This window comes from Labrus mixtus, chromosome 9 (assembly GCF_963584025.1).
Source record: "Labrus mixtus chromosome 9, fLabMix1.1, whole genome shotgun sequence".
Classification (NCBI taxonomy): domain Eukaryota; kingdom Metazoa; phylum Chordata; class Actinopteri; order Labriformes; family Labridae; genus Labrus; species Labrus mixtus.
The window spans coordinates 12,929,699-12,947,030 of NC_083620.1; the positions used below are offsets into that span (position 1 = coordinate 12,929,699).

A 17,332-nucleotide genomic window follows, 5' to 3' on the forward strand; every position below is an offset into this window, starting at 1 on the left:
GGGATTTTATTTTTTTTTCTGATGGTGACTTTACATAGAAGTTTCTGTCATCAGTTTGTGAATGGCTAGGTGTGGATGTGCGGTGTAAAAGCGCTTTGAGTAGTCAGAAGACTCATCATCTGTTCAGTATACATGTTGTATAAAATGTATGTATTTTTCTTATTTGTAAGTATGACGCAAGTGAACTAATGCCAAAAGCACCGATAGCCTAAGCCAGTTTTTGTTTTCTGAAACAGACGATTCAACAGATCAAACAAACATTATACCCTAAAATTACAGCGCTGCACATCTAGAAATGTATAATGAGCCAAGGAAATAAATAATATATAGCATAATAATTCATCATACAGGATTCTTCACAGTCTGGATTCTAACCTTGTGTTTTTATGAACCTCTTTGTCTGGCTACCTGCAAAAACTCAGGAGCTCCCATGAGCAGCATGAACAGCCAACAAGTTCCTTTACCTGAACGGGGAGTAAAAGCTGCTTGATGAATGTATGTCTCTGCTGTGTTTCCCTGCGTAGGATGCACCATTCGAGGAATGAACAATACTTCACATGTCATGAGTCTGGAAAAGCCCTGATAGATAAACCAAAGTTAATACATCATGACTGTATTGTATTTTATTTTGGGTTAAAAACAAATTCTTGAATGCTGAAGAGGCTAATCCTCCCAGGAGCAGGTTCATAAGAAGTTCACTCAAATCATGCACAGGTCATATTGGTAGGTAAAGCAAGGTTCAGTTGTTTTTGGCTCCATTTCCCAAAACAGTCAGTCACCAAATCTGGCTGTCACAAAGATTCAGTCAGCATCAAGTCCCAAGAAGAAAAAATAAAAACTGACAAAAAGCTGCAATTTCCCTCCAACGCCTCGGGGCTTGTAGCTCATAATGTCCTCAATCTGCCATTGACTTCTTTTCATCTGGTACAGATCATGGACCTGGATCTTTTTTTTTCAAAGGGGAAACCTTAAATTTAGTAAATGTCAATAAAACGTACCAAAGTGAAACATAACTTTGGTTGACTAGAGCTTGGTGCAGCTGTCACCGAGCTCCAAACAGCCTCTAATCAAGTGCTACGTTTCCACTGACTTTTCACATCTCTGACCTTTCCTCTGATCCGTCTAACCCTTACACCTGTCGCCAACTTACAGATGGCTCAGAGGCTGTCAGCGCCACACCAGATATTTCATTAGATCCTGCTGTCCTCTCTCGGATAAACTCCTCAGCTTGGATATATCGGGCTGTGAGACTCCTCCACTGTTTCTTGAATGGACAGATTGTTGTGGAGAGCTGCCTGGGTCTGTGCTGACTGAAGGATTTTTTCTTTTATAACCTGAGACGTCAAATGAAGTGAAAGTCTAGACACATAAACTGACGACTTAACACTTAATGTTTCTTGTCTGTCGCTTTCTTCTGACTGAAAAGGAATAGTTCTTTGGTTTTATAGATTTTGTCAGAGATTCAAAAAAATACTTACAATACAAATACAAAGCTGTGTAACTAACTTCAACATCAACCCAATCAGCTCTCATTTTTTTGAATGGAATAGATATCCACTATGCTTCTCCTTCTTAGATATTTATGAATCTATTAAACCTCTGCAATGTCGTCTTTGTCTTAAAAATAAACACATTTGAAGTTCACTTGGCCTCCATTTGGAGATGCACGTTTTTCAGGAGGGAAAAAGTACACACGAGAGAGAGTAAGAAAACTGTTTGATATTTTATTAAAAAAAGCAGAATAGGACATCAGCTGGTGGTCACGGCTGACCCGTTTTCCTCCTCGTTCATTGTCTTGTCACAAAGTTTTACAGATGGCAGTGATGTCTGTCTGTCCGACCTGGGGACACTCATCATCTCAACACCAACAGAATATGGACAACTGCAGTCCTTGTCCATAACCTTTATTTGAAATTCTTTACATGGGAATCCTCTGAACCTGCCCAAACCCATTTTTAGACTATAAATATATATATATGTATATATATAAAAAAAAGTAAGTGTAAAAGACTTTTGCAGTTCCTTCATGAACAAAGAAAGCATTTACAGTCAGATCTCAACTCGAGAATTAGGGCAGTCACTTTTTGTTTGTTCGTCGAAATGTCAAACAATTATTCAAATGTTTTTTTTATCAATTGGTAATCATGTCAGGAACGAAGCCGAATTCAAACAGAAAGAAGAAAAGGGATGAAATTAATCAGCGGAAAAATCAAGTCAGTTAAAGGTTTGATGATAAAAGCACTGGAGAAGCAGACGAGGACAGCACAGTACAGACAACAGGGGGGAACAACCACTGCATCTTTAGAATATAAAGACAGATATACACTGATAGCAACCTGTCACACACTACAAGACATTTCTCTGCTTGTACAAAAAGTTTTGGTTTAACGTGGAAAGCCCCTGAATCCAAAAATGTCCATTTCTTGCAGAAGTTTTCCTAACACAACCTTTTTACAAAAGACCCCAAAAAGCTCCTCTATTAAGCTCCCCTGTTCATCTTGATGCAGATCGGTCCCGCTAACAGCGCTGTGAATGAATTACTTGGCAACCGCTGACAGGAAAGAAGTGCAGGAGGACAGCACCACCTGGTGTCTGAACCAGGAAATGCAGGGCCGACCTTCAAATGATTTGATGAATGACAGAGGCTTTTTGGTGTTTGTTATAAAATGTACAGGTGGCTACTTCAATTATTTCAACTGTGACAAAATTTAAAACTTTTTTTTCTGCAGTGATTAGAAGAGAGAGCCCTGGTTGAACCTTATCAATTTATTGGATGCGATTAAGATCGACTAACAAGTTGTCATTTACAATAACCAAATAAAATGTGCAAAAAATATCAAATATTCAAAAATGCCCATTTTGTTAACAAACGTCACATCTGTTGTTTTAAACACTGTTTACAAATGCACATAATTTTTTTTTTTTATAAAGTATGGTCCTGTAGCTGCTGGCATAATAGGTGCACCTTACACTGGAGGAGTGCAAACTGACGGAGCATTGAGGTACCGGTTCTTTTGAGTGGCTGGGCACTACAGAGGAGGAAAGGCTGGTCAGCTCCTCATGCCAAGAAGCAGACTCCAATGTCAGGGTCCCAGTTTTTAAAAACATCTTGGCACTAAGAGCTGAGATGAAACTTGTGTTTCAGGACTAAAGTCAGAAGACTACACTTGTGATCCTTTAGTCACACACAGATTTTCACAGTAAATCTGAACCTGCACTGTAAAAATGACAGAAAAAAACAACTACGACTAGTCAAATCCTATCATATTTATCTATAAACTTGCATTTGAGATCATTTTGGTGTCGAGATACGTAGAAGTAAGACAGAAACGTTCAGCTAACAGTGCTGTTTTTATGCCAAGACAGACTTCCAAGGGGGATTGGCTATATGGACACCACAAGTACTTCAAGTGTGTTAAAACACCATGACAAGAAACAGAGGTTTGGAACCTTTACATTTTGAAAACCTCTTTAGACTTCCTGATCCTGACACACACCACTGAAGGGATGGCTGTGTGTCAAGGGCGAGGACATGCCTCTGATTACACTGCACTGGTGTTTTAAGAGTACAAAGCAGGTCACAGGACATTTTAAGTCAAATTACACTTTAGAGTGTGTGTGTGTGTAAGAATGTGCGGTTGTCAACTTGGAAATTAAATTCAAATTGAAGAGTCTTAAGAGCTACGAGGACCTCTCCATTCTCTACTTTTTTGTGGTTGAAAAAAAACCATCAATATTAAACGTTACAAATATAAATCAGTTTTCTTTTGTCATTTTTCAAAATAAGAACAGAAAAGTTCAATAACACAAAAGAATCCTTCTAAGGATTCATTCCTACTGGCTGAAGCAGGAGGAGGAGGAGGAGGCCCCTTGATCATTTTGAAGAGCAGGACAGAAGTTTTAAAGCAAGAGAAACGACAAAACAAAACAAAAGAAGCATCCTGGACTTTATGAGCGTTTCTGTCTCTTGGAATGTCGCTGCTGGTTGGACCGCTCCTCGTCGCTGCTCGTCCCTCCGGCTTCGCCCCTGCCCCCCCGTTGACGAGTTCTGCGTGTGTCCCGCTCGCCATCGCTATTCTGCTCCCTGTAATCCTTTTTTCCTGAGGTGGCGGTGGAGCGCTTACTTCTCCTCCTGCCATCATCCTCCTCGTCATCCTCTTCCGCCTCCTCACTCTCGCTTTCCTCTTCCCTCCGCCCCCGACTGTTTCTGGATTTCCTGTTTGATTTCCCATTCTGCATTTTCTTCTTCGGTTCCTCTTCTTCCTCCTCCTCCTCCTCCTCCTCCTCTTCCTCTGCTTCTTCGTCGTCATCGTCCTCCTCCTCAGATGTTACAGGTTGCTGGCTGATGCGTTTGCGTGAACGCCGGCGGAGGTAGCTGAGGCTGGGCAGCAGCTTCTGGAGCAGCTCGGTGAACGTCTGCTCCGTCTTGACCATGCAGGAGAGCACTGAGCTGCCCTGCTGGTTGTACTCCTCTGCGTTGGCGAAAACAAGTTTTATGTCTTCCAGAAAATCCTGAGCATTACGATACGAGCTCTGACTGAACTTTCCCAGCATTGTCTGGAAATCCATAGGCTGGGAAATGATGTCCAGGTAGTCCTCGGCCTCGTCCACGGACACAGGCTCCCTGTAGAGGGAGCAGAGCGTAGGAGAATGGCCATGGTTAGACTATAGATAAGTGATCATACACATACACCCCATGCGTTAAACAGGGATGTATCAGCAAAGGACAAAAAACCAGGAAGCCAGAAGCCACTAAACTGGAATGGTAGAAAGTGATGCAGATCATCCACTTGTTTATCAAGTTTAGATGGTAATCATTTACAGATAAAAACAGAAATGCAAACATGGTGTTTGTTCAAGGAAACTTTCATGAATAGTTCAATAAGAATGGGCCAAAACTGGGGCTAAACCAGCGTTAGGTAGCTGCTAATGAGAGAGCAACATATTCTATATATATATATATATATATATATATAGCACGAGCTAGATCAATATATGCTTACACGGAGCCCTTTTAGTGCTCAACTATCAGTGTCTGTAACTTAAGAGGATAATTTAGTAATTTGATTTATTTTAATATTGGACAGATGTCTTTCACCTGGGAACAAACAGTGTGTGCATTATCATTATTATAGTTTAACTTTAGTTTGTTGATTCCCGTTTCTCTTACCTTGTATCTATACATAAAAGGATCTACATATGTTAAGACTTTGTAATTCCCTCTTTTAAATCCAATAAAAAGTGCTGAATAAAAACAACTGGGTGTTGACTATAAGGTATATGTCCATTCTTACCTGAAAGGCCAGCTGAAGCGGAATTTCATCAGTTTCTTGAGGATTTCCTCACACCTTTCCAGCTCCAGCACTTGCCTGCGCACTCCTGTTTGTGAACTCTGTCGGACCTGCAGAAATCCCGCACACAAGCAGGATAACAACAACAAACACAAAGTCAGAGATGATGTCGTTTTTGCTGTAGAGAAAGTCTGAACTTTTCTAAACTGTTACTTTTTGAGATTGACTCTTCTGAGAAACGAGAGGCCCTGAGTGTTACAGTGATTCCCTACCAGTTCATCGATGTCTGCAGGGCTGTTGGGGCCGCTCCTCGGTTTGCTGCTCTGACTACTCGAGGATGAGCGCTTCTTGGATTTGCTTTTTGAACTTTTCTGTCGGGATGAAGACTGCTTGTTTTTCTTCCTTGGTCTCACTGTAAAGAAATAATGAGAGGTGATAAGGAATACAAGATGTCAAAGAAGGCAAGTCTAAAAGGTAACCCCGGTAAAAAGCAGTGCCAGCACTAAAAAGGCACATAAAAATATCTTATCATTTTTCATGTCACAAAACCTGCGGTTAGAAAATCATCGTATTGAAGTTATTGCTTGAACCTGTTGTGATGATCGCACTTTGTGAAAAGAAGTGCACTGATTGAAAAACTGCACTATGTGTCCCCTGAGGGAAGTTGACTTTGTGAACCGTGTTCTCCTCTGGAGCTGTGCAGTGTTGATGCAGAAAACTTGTTAGATTGTTATCCTTGGCATGCAGCTTGAACTGACAGAGGGGGATCATCCTGCCACATACGCCGAGTGAAACCAGAGTGAGACCTGGCTTCAAAGCTTAAGGTCCAGTCCTGAGCTCACTAGACTCACAACATGACAACACTCAGACAAAGGAGACGACAGTACCCGTAAGCATTCCTCTCATTCCCATCCAAGTCACCCTTTGTCCTAAACTATGTGGAAATATGGAACTTAACTGATTTGTATAATTGAATATGTTGTTGATAAATATTTGTTTTTAGGCAAAACGTGGGGAAGCTACTGACAACAAAAAGTCTCCAGTTTTGAGTTGTAACACACAAAAGCTTAATAACCTGGATATGCTCATTTTTATCACCATCAGTTGATGTGCTAAAGCAACCATGGTGACTGTCTTTAAGGGGAGTTAAAGTTCTCTTTCTGACACTTACAACTGTGGCCCATGGCTTTATAGTCATTCTCTTCTTCATCCTCTTCCTCGTCCTCTGAGTCCTCCTCTTCAGAGTCCTCCTCATCCTCTTCTTCATCAGTGTCTTGGTTGTAGTTTCTACAATAGAAAGGTTGACGATAAAAACAGAACACAGTCTTTGTTAACACAGGCAGGATTTACTGTAGAGCTTCGGTTTAGTTTAGGGAAAATAATTTCACATCCCACACTATTTGGAATAACGAGTCAGTGAAGGAGGAAGGTGAAGCAACAATAATTAGTTAGTTTATAACTGAACTTTATAAAAAGTTATTGTGAGCTTTCTCAGATATTTAGAAGTAGCATTAAAAGTAAGCCAGTTGAAACAGTGGTTCACTAAACAGCATGAGGCAGACTGTTACCTTGAGCGGGATCCTCGTCTGGCCACAGTGGGTTGGCAGGCCGGGCACAGCCACTCCCCTGCAGGGATGCGGTACAGAGCCGGTCGCAGACAGAACAAGTGGAAGGCCTTGTTGCACTCATCACAGAGGATAAGTTTCTCATCATCACCTAAGAAAGATTAACATGTATAAAACAGATTTTCTTTAAAAGCAAAAATAAACTCAAACTCTCTTCTGTTTATCTTCCAGTCTTACATTTTCTGTGCTTCACTCTATAAAAACCAACAAACTTTGTGAACATTTTCCTTATCTTTTACTATATCTTATACAGTCAGCTTATCACTACAGGTTCACCTGTTGGCCTGCAGGTCTGCGAGCCCTTTATGTAGACCTGCCTGACACTACTAGTCTGTTCTGCTCTGAGCCTGGCCCTGCTGCCCTGTGTGGGTCTGGTCCTAGACTCCATCAGCTTCAACACACATGGGCTCTGTCTGAGCGCTGGACAGGGAGCAAACACTGTTTATAAGAATTGCAGTATTGCTGCACTCAAACCAGCACACCTTTTATTCAGGGCTGACTGTTGAACTGACTGTTTTCTAAATGATTGGGGCTAAGTTAAATTGTCCTGTTATAGATTTATATTTATAAGTGTAATGCTCATAAAAGCTTCAATTGATGCACATATTTACAGCCAACTTATTTCTTTGAAACATAATGGCAGTAGCGCAAGCAGTGCTTACCTTTCCTGCGGCAGACTTTGCAGCGAGCGTTCTCGGCAGACATGTCCCACTTTATGCAAGCGTCCAGCATTCCCAGCAGCACGTGCATGCGGGAAAAGGTCTGGGCCTCGCGGATAGCTGTCTTCCACTTCTCCACTGCTGTCGCTACCTAGAGAGGAACAGTCAGATTTGTTTAAGACTAAACAACACTAAATTGTATTATTTCAACATTGCTCATGTTTTGTAAGTAAAATGTTACAGTACAGAACAGAGTGACATTGCAATCGGTTCAGTTTTGACCTTAGAGATAAAACAAACACATTGACTCTTACTCTGGCCTCCTCTGCAAGTCTCTTCTCCTCGTCGACCTCCTCGGCCTTGCTGCTTTCTTCCCCTCCTTGCTTTCTCTTCTTTTTCTGCTTTGGGGCCATGAATCCCTGAAGGAACTTTTTGATCACGCAGGCCTGAATAGTGATGATGCACTCTCCAAACTCTTTCAAGCTCTCCATTTCTTTCAGCTGTGAAGGGAAAAGATAACTTCAAATTACTATCACGTTTTTTGTGCACAAAACAAACACACCACATGATAAAGTCAGTAACATTTCACTATGTATCAAAAAAGATGTTGACAGGAAACTGAATACCCAACCTCCAAGAATATATGTGATTCATTTCAGTGTTCAGTGTTGAAAGTCAGACAAACTAATCACCTGTTCTTCAATGTCTTCGTTGTCATCCAGATATCCCAGGCCACCTTTCTGGAGTCGTGAAGCTACTTCCTGGATGTCGCTGCGCAGATACTTGAGTAGCTCTGCATAGCCGTCGCAGGTCCTGAGGCCCATTTTACCCTTTCGAGTCAGATGGACTGAGTGCAGGATGTCCTGGTATCTGAGGAAGAGAACGGACAGGTTTGCTCTGTGTTTCATATTTACTTCATCCTTGTGCAACAACACAAAACAACACTCTGTTCTCCAGATGGAAAGAAAATGTACTACCGTTTACTATTTGACAAATTGACATCATAGCAAAGCTTAGAGTGAAAACAATTGATATACACCAGTACACATTTTAGCTCTTTCACTATGTAAAAAAAAGCTGATTAGAAATAAAAGTTTTATGGAAAACTTCAACAGCTTTTTGAAAGTGCAAACTCCAAGAAGCGAAAACAGATGGTAAAAGCTGTACAGAAATTGCATGTTGTGGACGTCGCTGAACACAATAGAAATGGTCACGCAGGTAGACAGTTTGAACATTTTTTTTCTTTTGGCAACTCCCCAAAAACAAACTGCTGCTTACATGCCAGTGTGACTTCTACTCCGGATTTAAGAGTAAACGTTTCATGTTTGTTAAAGTCATTATGTCTTATGTTGCTGCACACACCTGCTTTGTATCTTTGCCTTCAGTTCACTTTCTCGAACGCCATGAGAATGAAGACTTTCCACCAGCTCCTCAAGCTCAGCTAGGTTATCACAAATGAACCTGTATTCAGAGTAAAAGCAAATAAGACTGTCAGATTGGGTGAAGAATAAAGATGCAAGAAATTGATAAGATTAGACTGCAGACAGGAAGGGAAAAAAAGACAGAAGCAAAGCTCTCACCAGAGGTTCTGTCCCTGTTTGGGAACAGTAGTTTCTATACAGATGTCAGCTGCTGCCCCCTGCTGGGTTCCCTCACTCACAGCACCATCTATGCTGCCATCATCTTTTTCAGCCTCTACAATATGAACAGAAATGGATCATTTACAGATAGACTGATAATTACTCAAACACAGATACATCGAAACAGAACACTGATCAATCACACCCAGACTTGAACACATGGCAAAACAGAATAAAGTCTTACACACATCTATATTTTTGTACTTTGAATCATTTATTGATAAATTAGCTTATATTGTTTTTATTTAAACATACAATATTGAGACGTTGATACTTCTGTAAATGTACCTTGTGAATCCTGAGTAGCAGTAGAGCCGCCATCCTCTTCCTCGTCCACCTCAGGCTCGGCTGGTTTGTCCTCAGGTGGAGGAGTGAAGCTGTAATCGATGCCTTCATGCACCCAGCCTTTCTCAATGTACAGACCAGGAACCACGTCTGAGAAAACCCAGTATCTGAAAAAAAGACATCAGAGCCGACATGGTTATAATTTACTCATATTTTCAAAATGTGTGACTATCATATCTTTCAATATTTGGGCACAATACTAACCGGTTATGATTCCTGTCGGTACCCAGTGGAGACCTGCGCATGACGAGTCTGGCTTTGGCGATACCATCCTGGAAGGCCTTTTCTGTAGCAGCTCTCTGTTTACGCATTCGCTCCTCTTCTGCCTCTTTCTCCATACGCTCTGAGGATCAATAAAAGCATAAAATAATCAGAGTGATACACACTGACTTCAAAGTTGTCAAGTTATGATCATTCTCTCCCTATTTACCTTTGTTTAGTCTGTCCATCTCCTCCTTCTCCTTCTTCACCTGCATGGACATCAGCCGCCGGCTCTTCACTGAACTGATCATGTCCTCCGGCTCTGGCTCCACCTTTGGCTCCAACTTTACTTCTTTTTTGCTCTCCTTCTTAGAAGCCCCCTCTTTCTTTTTCTCTCCTATGAACCCAGATGAAAAAGGAAAAATAAACTGTTTATTAGTTTGTGATGTAGTATAGGGATATAATAAAAACACTAGGAGGCTGTTTGATATTTGATACTACAAAATGAAAAGTAAAAATTAAGGACATTAAAAGGGTTATTTGTTTTTCTGAGGATTATACATCACAATATTTTTTGTGATAAACTCAGTGAAGAAAAATGTTCAAATCACAGCATTAACTTCTTATTTATTTGACTTCAATGACTACATCAAGCTCTCGTGGTATCGATCCCTGCCTACCTTTGCCCTCCATTTCTTTCCGCTTCCTCTTCTCTTCCCTCTTGCGGTCATTAACCTCTTTCATCATTGCAAGACGCTCTCTCCACAGCTCCGCCGAGCGCTGCTGCTTTGCATCAACATGGTCCTCAACTGAGTATGTCATGAGTATGCGGTGACACAGAGCCACCAGCAGGTGGACCTTCTCCTCTGGGCCCAGCTCAAACACCTCGATTGTCTCAAGTTTCTCCAAGAATTCGCTGGTCACAACATCATCGAAGCCCCCCAGTGGCCCAGAATCCTCCGAGCCTTGACCGCTTTCCTCTCCGTGGGCGTCGCATGGTCGTAGGCACAACCGTGCGAGCTCTGACACCGAGTGCATGGTGAGAGGGATCTCAGATAAGGGCATATCAAGCTCACTGTAGCCTTCTGCCAGCTCGTCCTGCAGCAGCGTCTGAAGCAACACCACCAGCACACGGTTCAGATAGAGGAAGCCGGATCGTTCCCCTGCCAGTGCTTCCATCAGAGCCACTGAATTGATGGGATATTGATCATCTGGCATTAGCAGCCCTGCATAGCAGTGGAGAAAGTCCACCACCATAGCTACATCACCAAACAGGGTGTTGGGCAGCCCCTCTGGCATGTCTACCAGCTTGAATGCTGGCAGGTTCTTGCCACCTTCAATCTCCTGGTCCTCGTATCTGCGGGATTGTTCACGACGGACCAGCATCTCCTTCTCGCGCCTCTCCTTGGCCTTTTCTCGCAGCTTCTCTCTGAGTTCCTCGCGTCTTTTCTTCATTTCTTCCTGTCTTTCCTCTTCGCTCAAGGCTGCCCATCGCTTCTTCTCCTCGAGTAGCTCCCAGCGTTTCTGCACCAGCTCCCGAAGCTCCTCTGGCAGCCGGCCCCGATCATCAGGGGACAGGGTCTTTGCAGCCTTGGAGATGAGGGAAGAAAGTGACGTCTTCTTGTCTTCTTTACCCTTGTTCTCCTTATAGTAACGGAGGAGGTGCAGGGCCATAGGAGGCAATGGCTTCCCCAGTTTAGGGGTACCCAGACCAGTACTGCGGGCTCTCTTCTTAGGACTCCCAGCAGGGGTGCTCTTAGCCAGATGCAGCAGGGTCATCTGCTTCATCTTTGGTGTCTTAGGACCAGCTTTGCCATCTTTTTTGGAAGCCTTGAGAATGTTGAGCTTCTTATCTCCACTTTTCACAGTTTTCTTTCCTTCCTTCTTTTCCCCAGACTTTTTGCCTGATTTTGGAGTGGAGGGAGAAGAGCCTTTCCCTTCCCCTTTCTTGGGAGTTCCTGGACTTTTCACCTTGAGTGGGGAACCATTCATCTTTATTTTCTGAAATACAGACAACATGACCCATTAAGCAAAGTCTTAAATTTGAAGGAACACCCCATATTTCACTAAGACTACAAAGGCTGTGGCCGAAATCACACAGTACTCACTTTATAGTGAATACAGCATTTTGATGCGAGTCCACTCAATGTATACCACAATACACTGTGAAACGTAGTGTACAACCGATAGTCACTAACCAAGCAATATATATCATGCATTGCAGTTCCAAGACTTTAATGGGTGGAAATTGTCATTGGACTCAGCCGTAGAAAAAGTGACTAAATTGGGGCGTTTTTATGGGAATCTAGAAGCAGTTTTAATTCAAATGTAACAGATTTTCAAATGAGTAATGCTAGTTTGTCCTAATAATGATGACAGACACAAGACCAGAGTTGGAAAGCACAAATAAGTGAGTAATAGGACAGTGGATAGAGTTGGAAATCAGGGAGAGAGTGGGGAACGACATGCAGGAAAGGAGCCACAGGCCGGATTCGACCCCGGGCCGCCCGCCTGGAAGACTATAGCCTCAACACATGAGGCACGCGCACTAACCACTGCGCCACTGTTTAGTTTTATTGTCAGTTGCTGGTATTTGTGGTATTATTGACGGTAACGGCCGATGTTAAGCTGCCCGACAGCAATGAAGTCGGCCGTTGGTGAGCAAGTAGTGTCTAAAATGATGTTTAATTGTGCACTATATAGTCCACTAAATATAACCTCCTATATAGTGAGGAGGGAGTAAGGAATCAGTGTGTGATTATGGACAACAACCAATCTCAACTAAGACATGATGATGTGCATTCAAGCAAGCCAACCTGCATGTGGCCCCAAATGGTTGGGCTGAGTGGCATGCCTGAAGCATCCTTCTTTTTCCTTTTCTTCTCTCCCTTCTCGTTTCCTGTATCCTCTCCCGATGTGTCTGAGGTCTTCGGCTTTTTACTTGGTTTACCTTCTGGAGATGTCAGGCTCTTACGCTTTGCTGAGGGATTCTCTGCTAAAAACTTTAGACAAGCAAAAGAGTGTGAGCCAAGAACAGGATTCATTTTCACACGAAGTGCGGCGAGAGAAAATACTAAGTGTATACCTTGTGTGGATCAAGAAGGAAGTCACTAAATTTGCTGGGAAGATTAAATTTTTTCACCAGCTCATCTTCAACCACCCATGGAGCACTCTCTCCCATGCCCAGCCTCAGGGCGTAGTGTCTGATGTAGTAGCGTATGATTTCCTTGGTTGGAGGGCGCTCTGTTCTGTTCAGGCTGTCCACTGGGACATCACTGATCACCTACAGAAGTCAGATTGAAAAAGTAGTCACTTCTTTGAAAATGCAAAGGGTTGACTCAAAATGAAAACGTGTGGCACTTAGCCTACCAAAATTAACAAAAGATATACAAACCTTGTCCTCATTAATGAGCTTCACATCGTATTTATGAGGAAGGAATTTGGGCATCACCCATTTCTTCTTCTCTTCCTTCGTGGCTGTAGGAAGTTTCCTAGGTGAACGTCTTGCTCTGTCACCTGATAGGAAAAATAAGAATCCCATGTGATGTTAAAAAGAGGCACATTGATAGTCAATCAAAAGCAATTTGGCTGGATTTTCTCTGTGATTCCTTTTTTGGTTAGTGCAGTGGACTCACTGAGACTCTCTCTTCTGTTCTCCTCCTCTCGGGGGGGAGGTTCCTTCCTTTGGTTCTCCTGACTTGCATTCTCCTTGTCGCTGGACGGAGAATCACAGGCTCCTTCAAGCTTCTTCTCCCCCGTCTCTCCCTCTGGGTTTTCTAGGGGGTGGATCTTCACCACCTTCACTCGCAAGCTTTTGTCCTTTCCCACCTGAAGTGAAAAAGTCTCATGAGTATCTCCAAATACATCAAGACCTCAGTTTTGTTTTACTAGTTTTTTGAAAATGTGTATTTTCTTTGGTAAATAGTCTAACAAATGAGTAACTTTGGCATGACTTATTTATTGTTAAAATACAAACCAATTTTATCTTTCTGTAATGATAATAAGAAATAATGATATTCTGGTGGCAAACAATGGAGTCATTCATTACATAAGATAACAGACTGTTTTAGAAATGTAAAGAGTCCAACTGACCAGGAAGTCACATTCTTCATCCGCAGCATACTTTGTGAGGATTTCTACCCAGGCCATTTCAACCAGTTTGTCTAGAGACACTGTGTTGTGGTGGACCATCTCCAGGACCGGCTTCTCAAACCACTGGGGATACTCCTCTTGAAGCCTGTATGAAGCCAAACACTCAAGTGTCAGTAGAAATCAAAGCATTACATAACGGGGAAGAAATGTATGAGAGTGACCAGCAGGGGGAGCACAATCTCATGGTAGATATAATTAGACTGCTTAAATACAGTCCATGGTCCACTGCGAGTTGTACTCTGTGCAGCTGAGGACTGCTCTGCCATCTCTCTGCGCTGAACATATAGTAAGACTCAGACTACGCCTGCTAGTGGTATATCTGAATTGTAAACATAACCCCAGGTGGTGATGTGTGGACTTAAAGAGCACAGCTGGAATTCTCTAAAATGATTCTGGAGCATATTCTTCCATTTTGTAGATGAGGATAAGGAAATTGCAGACTCAAGGATCACTCAATCACACACCCTCTAAATAGAAAGCACCAGATTTATCCAATCAAGGCAAAGCTTTGTGACCTTCACCAGCAGAGTGGGGCTCTTCCCTCATTCTACAGAGCTTCTGTTAGAGAGGCTAATCTGCATCCTTGGGCCAAGGCATCGATATAACCAAAGGTGTTAATTAGAGATTAAGTAAAACCAGAGCCTCACTGGACATCTGAACGCAATGCAGCGTTTTCCGCACATAAACAATACTCAGGCGGGCCACCCAGGAATATTTACCCCACTCTCCCTTCCCAAATTGTCCTATATCTTCTCAACTGCCCAACAAATGTCTAATGAAGACAAAGGCCCCAAAAATAACTTTCAAAAAGAGAGCAGAAATGCACACAAAAAAATGAAGCTACTTTATGAGGCTAAAGTCGTTTACGACACAAAACTTAAGCAGGTTAGAGAATTATACATGTTTATACACACATTGTCCAGGTAGTGTCATTCTGTGGGAGACACTGCAATGTATGACAATTTACACATCTGTTCTAGTCTTTTTTCACAGAACTGATACAGCAGCCAAAATCTGTATACTGTAGGATGTGGACTGTATTCTGCAATTACTATAATTTGAGTAGTTGGATGAAACTTCTTCAGCACACATAGACTTTGGATATAATACTCACAGCTCAGTGACTTCTTGTTCCTCCTCCCATGCTTCGTTGTGGGTGAGCTGGTTGCTTCCAGTGCTCTTACAGGTCCAGATGCGCTCAGCATACCTTTGCAAGCGAGCCTCATACTCTCTGTAGACATTTTGTTAAGGAAATTACCACAGTCACAGTGATACATTTAAACTTCTGCTTGTTTAGTAATTTGCTTTCTAATGAACTGCAAGACATACATGGTTCATTATTGAAAATTTCGTTTCACAAATGTCAGTAATTGACAAATGAGGCTGAGTCCTTAGAGCACCCAGCATACAAAGATATTTCACATTTCAACAAACCTAGATTTTTGGTTACACTTAAAGGAGGAAAAAAAAGTAAAGAGTTGCTGGGAAACCTTTAAAGTGATCAGAAGATCACTGGGGAAAGTTAACACGTATGTATCTGGCTGAGGAGAAAATGTGTTATACGCTGCCATTGATGGTTTGAAATCACACAGGAGGCTATAGTGAAGGACTTTTCAAAACAAATTATCAAGTTATAATTATTAAGTGTGATTATGTGGAAAAGGTGAAAGTCCATGCTTCAAACAACTACACAATCAAACGGTGTTAATAGATATTGTTGATAGTAGTATTGACGAAATGATTACTTAAAACATCCTTTATCACGACTGTCAGGTACAAATGGCTGCATTTATATTTTTGATTCGTTCAGCAGAAGTGACAGAGGAAATACAAAGTTGCCGCTGGGTAGACACTTCCTTCCAATACCTGTTGGATTTAGACATTTAGGTGGAAAGCAGCTATGTCGCTAAAGGCATTCAAAATAATTGTAACTTTTACAGACATACGGTATGATGCCAAACAACAAATAGACAGCAGGTTTGGCGCTTCGTGTTTCAGCTGTCATAACAGACTTAGTTTTCTGACACTTTCAAATAAAGTTGATAAATAATTCAATTAGCAAAATATTAAACCCCAAATGATGTCTTATGTTAAGTGCTTAGGTTCTTAGTCAGCTGTTGTCCTCTAGAAAACAAACAAAAAAAATGTACCGGTAGCTGAAGCTGGCCAACTCAAAAGAGCATTACCGTGTAAGGTCTCCAGCCTATTGTAGCATAATGATACTTAATGTTAGCTGTCCTGTTAGCATTCGTATCTGACATCCAGGCCGCAACAGCTGAAAGTGAAAGGACAGCTTTCAGCACATGACTACATGTGGCTAAGGAAATAAATTGTACCAAATTACACACATCTCGTGATTCGCTATCTCTATTAAACAGCTTGCTCGCTTTGTTCCAATGAGTTGCTTAGCAGGCGGAACATCGGCTAGCTAGCAGTGTTGTCATCGAGTGTTCACTGTGTTACATGCGGGCAGAGCCGAAATGTTGAATAACATTTAAATAATGTCAGTGAGCCGTGTTAACAGTGACTGTGTGAACACACGGCGAAGCTTGATAGACAAAGCCTGTCGTAATGTTACATCATACCGACTGTGGACACTGAAGCATCAGCATCACGTCAAAGGATACTCTTTGTTCCTGAAGGCCTCCTTGGTGTGCTCGATGATGTAGACCTCTTCTCCCGGGCCTGGTGGCTCGGATAGCGGCTTAACTAGTGGGTACGGCTTCCGGCCTAAAAGCGGTGCCATTTCTATTTAACAAATGGCACAGCTTCCAATGTAAAATCAAATCCGGTAGTCAAAAAAACTACTGAAGTAATTCACAATAGCATTTAGACAAGTGTCCCTGAAATATGTTAGCAGGTCTCACGTTACCGCCGGCAGGCCCGGCACTCAGCGTGCAGCAGCAGCTAACTCACTAGCAAGAAGGCTGGATAGCTAGCTTGTTGCAAAACAATAACAGAGCTCTTCTCGTCGCCCGCCTCATCGCAACCTGCTCGTCTCCTCTCGTAGCGGTGTCATCCTAGGCTTACGCAAATATCTGTGATGTAGAAGAGGTAGCTGGACGTGTTTCACGGTGTAGTTGGATAACTTTTAGCTCCTCTGGGTGAAGATGAAAAGGATGCAAACCACAAAATCTAACTCGCGGTAGCGGCGAAATCGTAGTTCAGCGGCGGGAGGTCTGCCGCGCTGTCCGATCCAAATGTTTTAAACTAAGCCGGTTTTCCTTTTCTCAAAGGTTTTCGTTATATGTCCGGATCCTCTTGTCAACTTATAACGGCGTGGTGATGGTTATGGGAAAGTACCCTGTATCAATCAAGAGGTTAATTCCTTGTCGAAATGGCGGGAGTTTCTAGTCCACCGGCACAATTCCGTCCACCGTCAGTACCCCCGTTTCCCCGGCAGCAAGCGGCGTCGCATT

At 42.4% G+C, this 17,332-nt stretch overlaps 1 protein-coding gene across 1 annotated transcript; it reads right to left on the minus strand.

Moving 5' to 3' along the window:
• Window positions 1-1,710: 1,710 nt before the first annotated feature.
• Window positions 1,711-16,962, minus strand: baz1b (bromodomain adjacent to zinc finger domain, 1B). Its single transcript, XM_061046328.1, has 21 exons — window positions 16,541-16,962; window positions 15,028-15,144; window positions 13,854-13,998; window positions 13,397-13,589; window positions 13,156-13,277; window positions 12,847-13,044; window positions 12,578-12,763; window positions 10,442-11,762; window positions 9,991-10,158; window positions 9,765-9,903; window positions 9,504-9,667; window positions 9,156-9,270; window positions 8,938-9,036; window positions 8,268-8,445; window positions 7,890-8,075; window positions 7,579-7,726; window positions 6,860-7,007; window positions 6,463-6,578; window positions 5,564-5,703; window positions 5,295-5,401; window positions 1,711-4,624 (listed from the first exon to the last, which is right to left on the minus strand). The coding sequence occupies exons 1-21, from the start codon at window positions 16,657-16,659 to the stop codon at window positions 3,949-3,951; spliced, it is 4,785 nt and encodes a 1,594-aa protein (XP_060902311.1). The 5' UTR covers window positions 16,660-16,962; the 3' UTR covers window positions 1,711-3,948.
• Between the last annotated feature and the right edge of the window lie 370 nt (window positions 16,963-17,332).

What these genes read in the sequence shown, in the direction of transcription:
- baz1b (XM_061046328.1), bottom strand. Translation starts at nt 16,659, where the DNA reads ATGGCACCGCTTTTAGGCCGGAAGCCGTACCCACTAGTTAAGCCGCTA. An exon ending in CCATTTGGGGCCACATGCAG is followed by an intron (nt 11,763 to 12,577) that starts GTTGGCTTGCTT and finishes TCTGTATTTCAG; the next exon opens with AAAATAAAGATGAATGGTTC. An exon ending in CGCTTCAGCTGGCCTTTCAG is followed by an intron (nt 4,625 to 5,294) that starts GTAAGAATGGAC and finishes CTCCCTCTACAG; the next exon opens with GGAGCCTGTGTCCGTGGACG.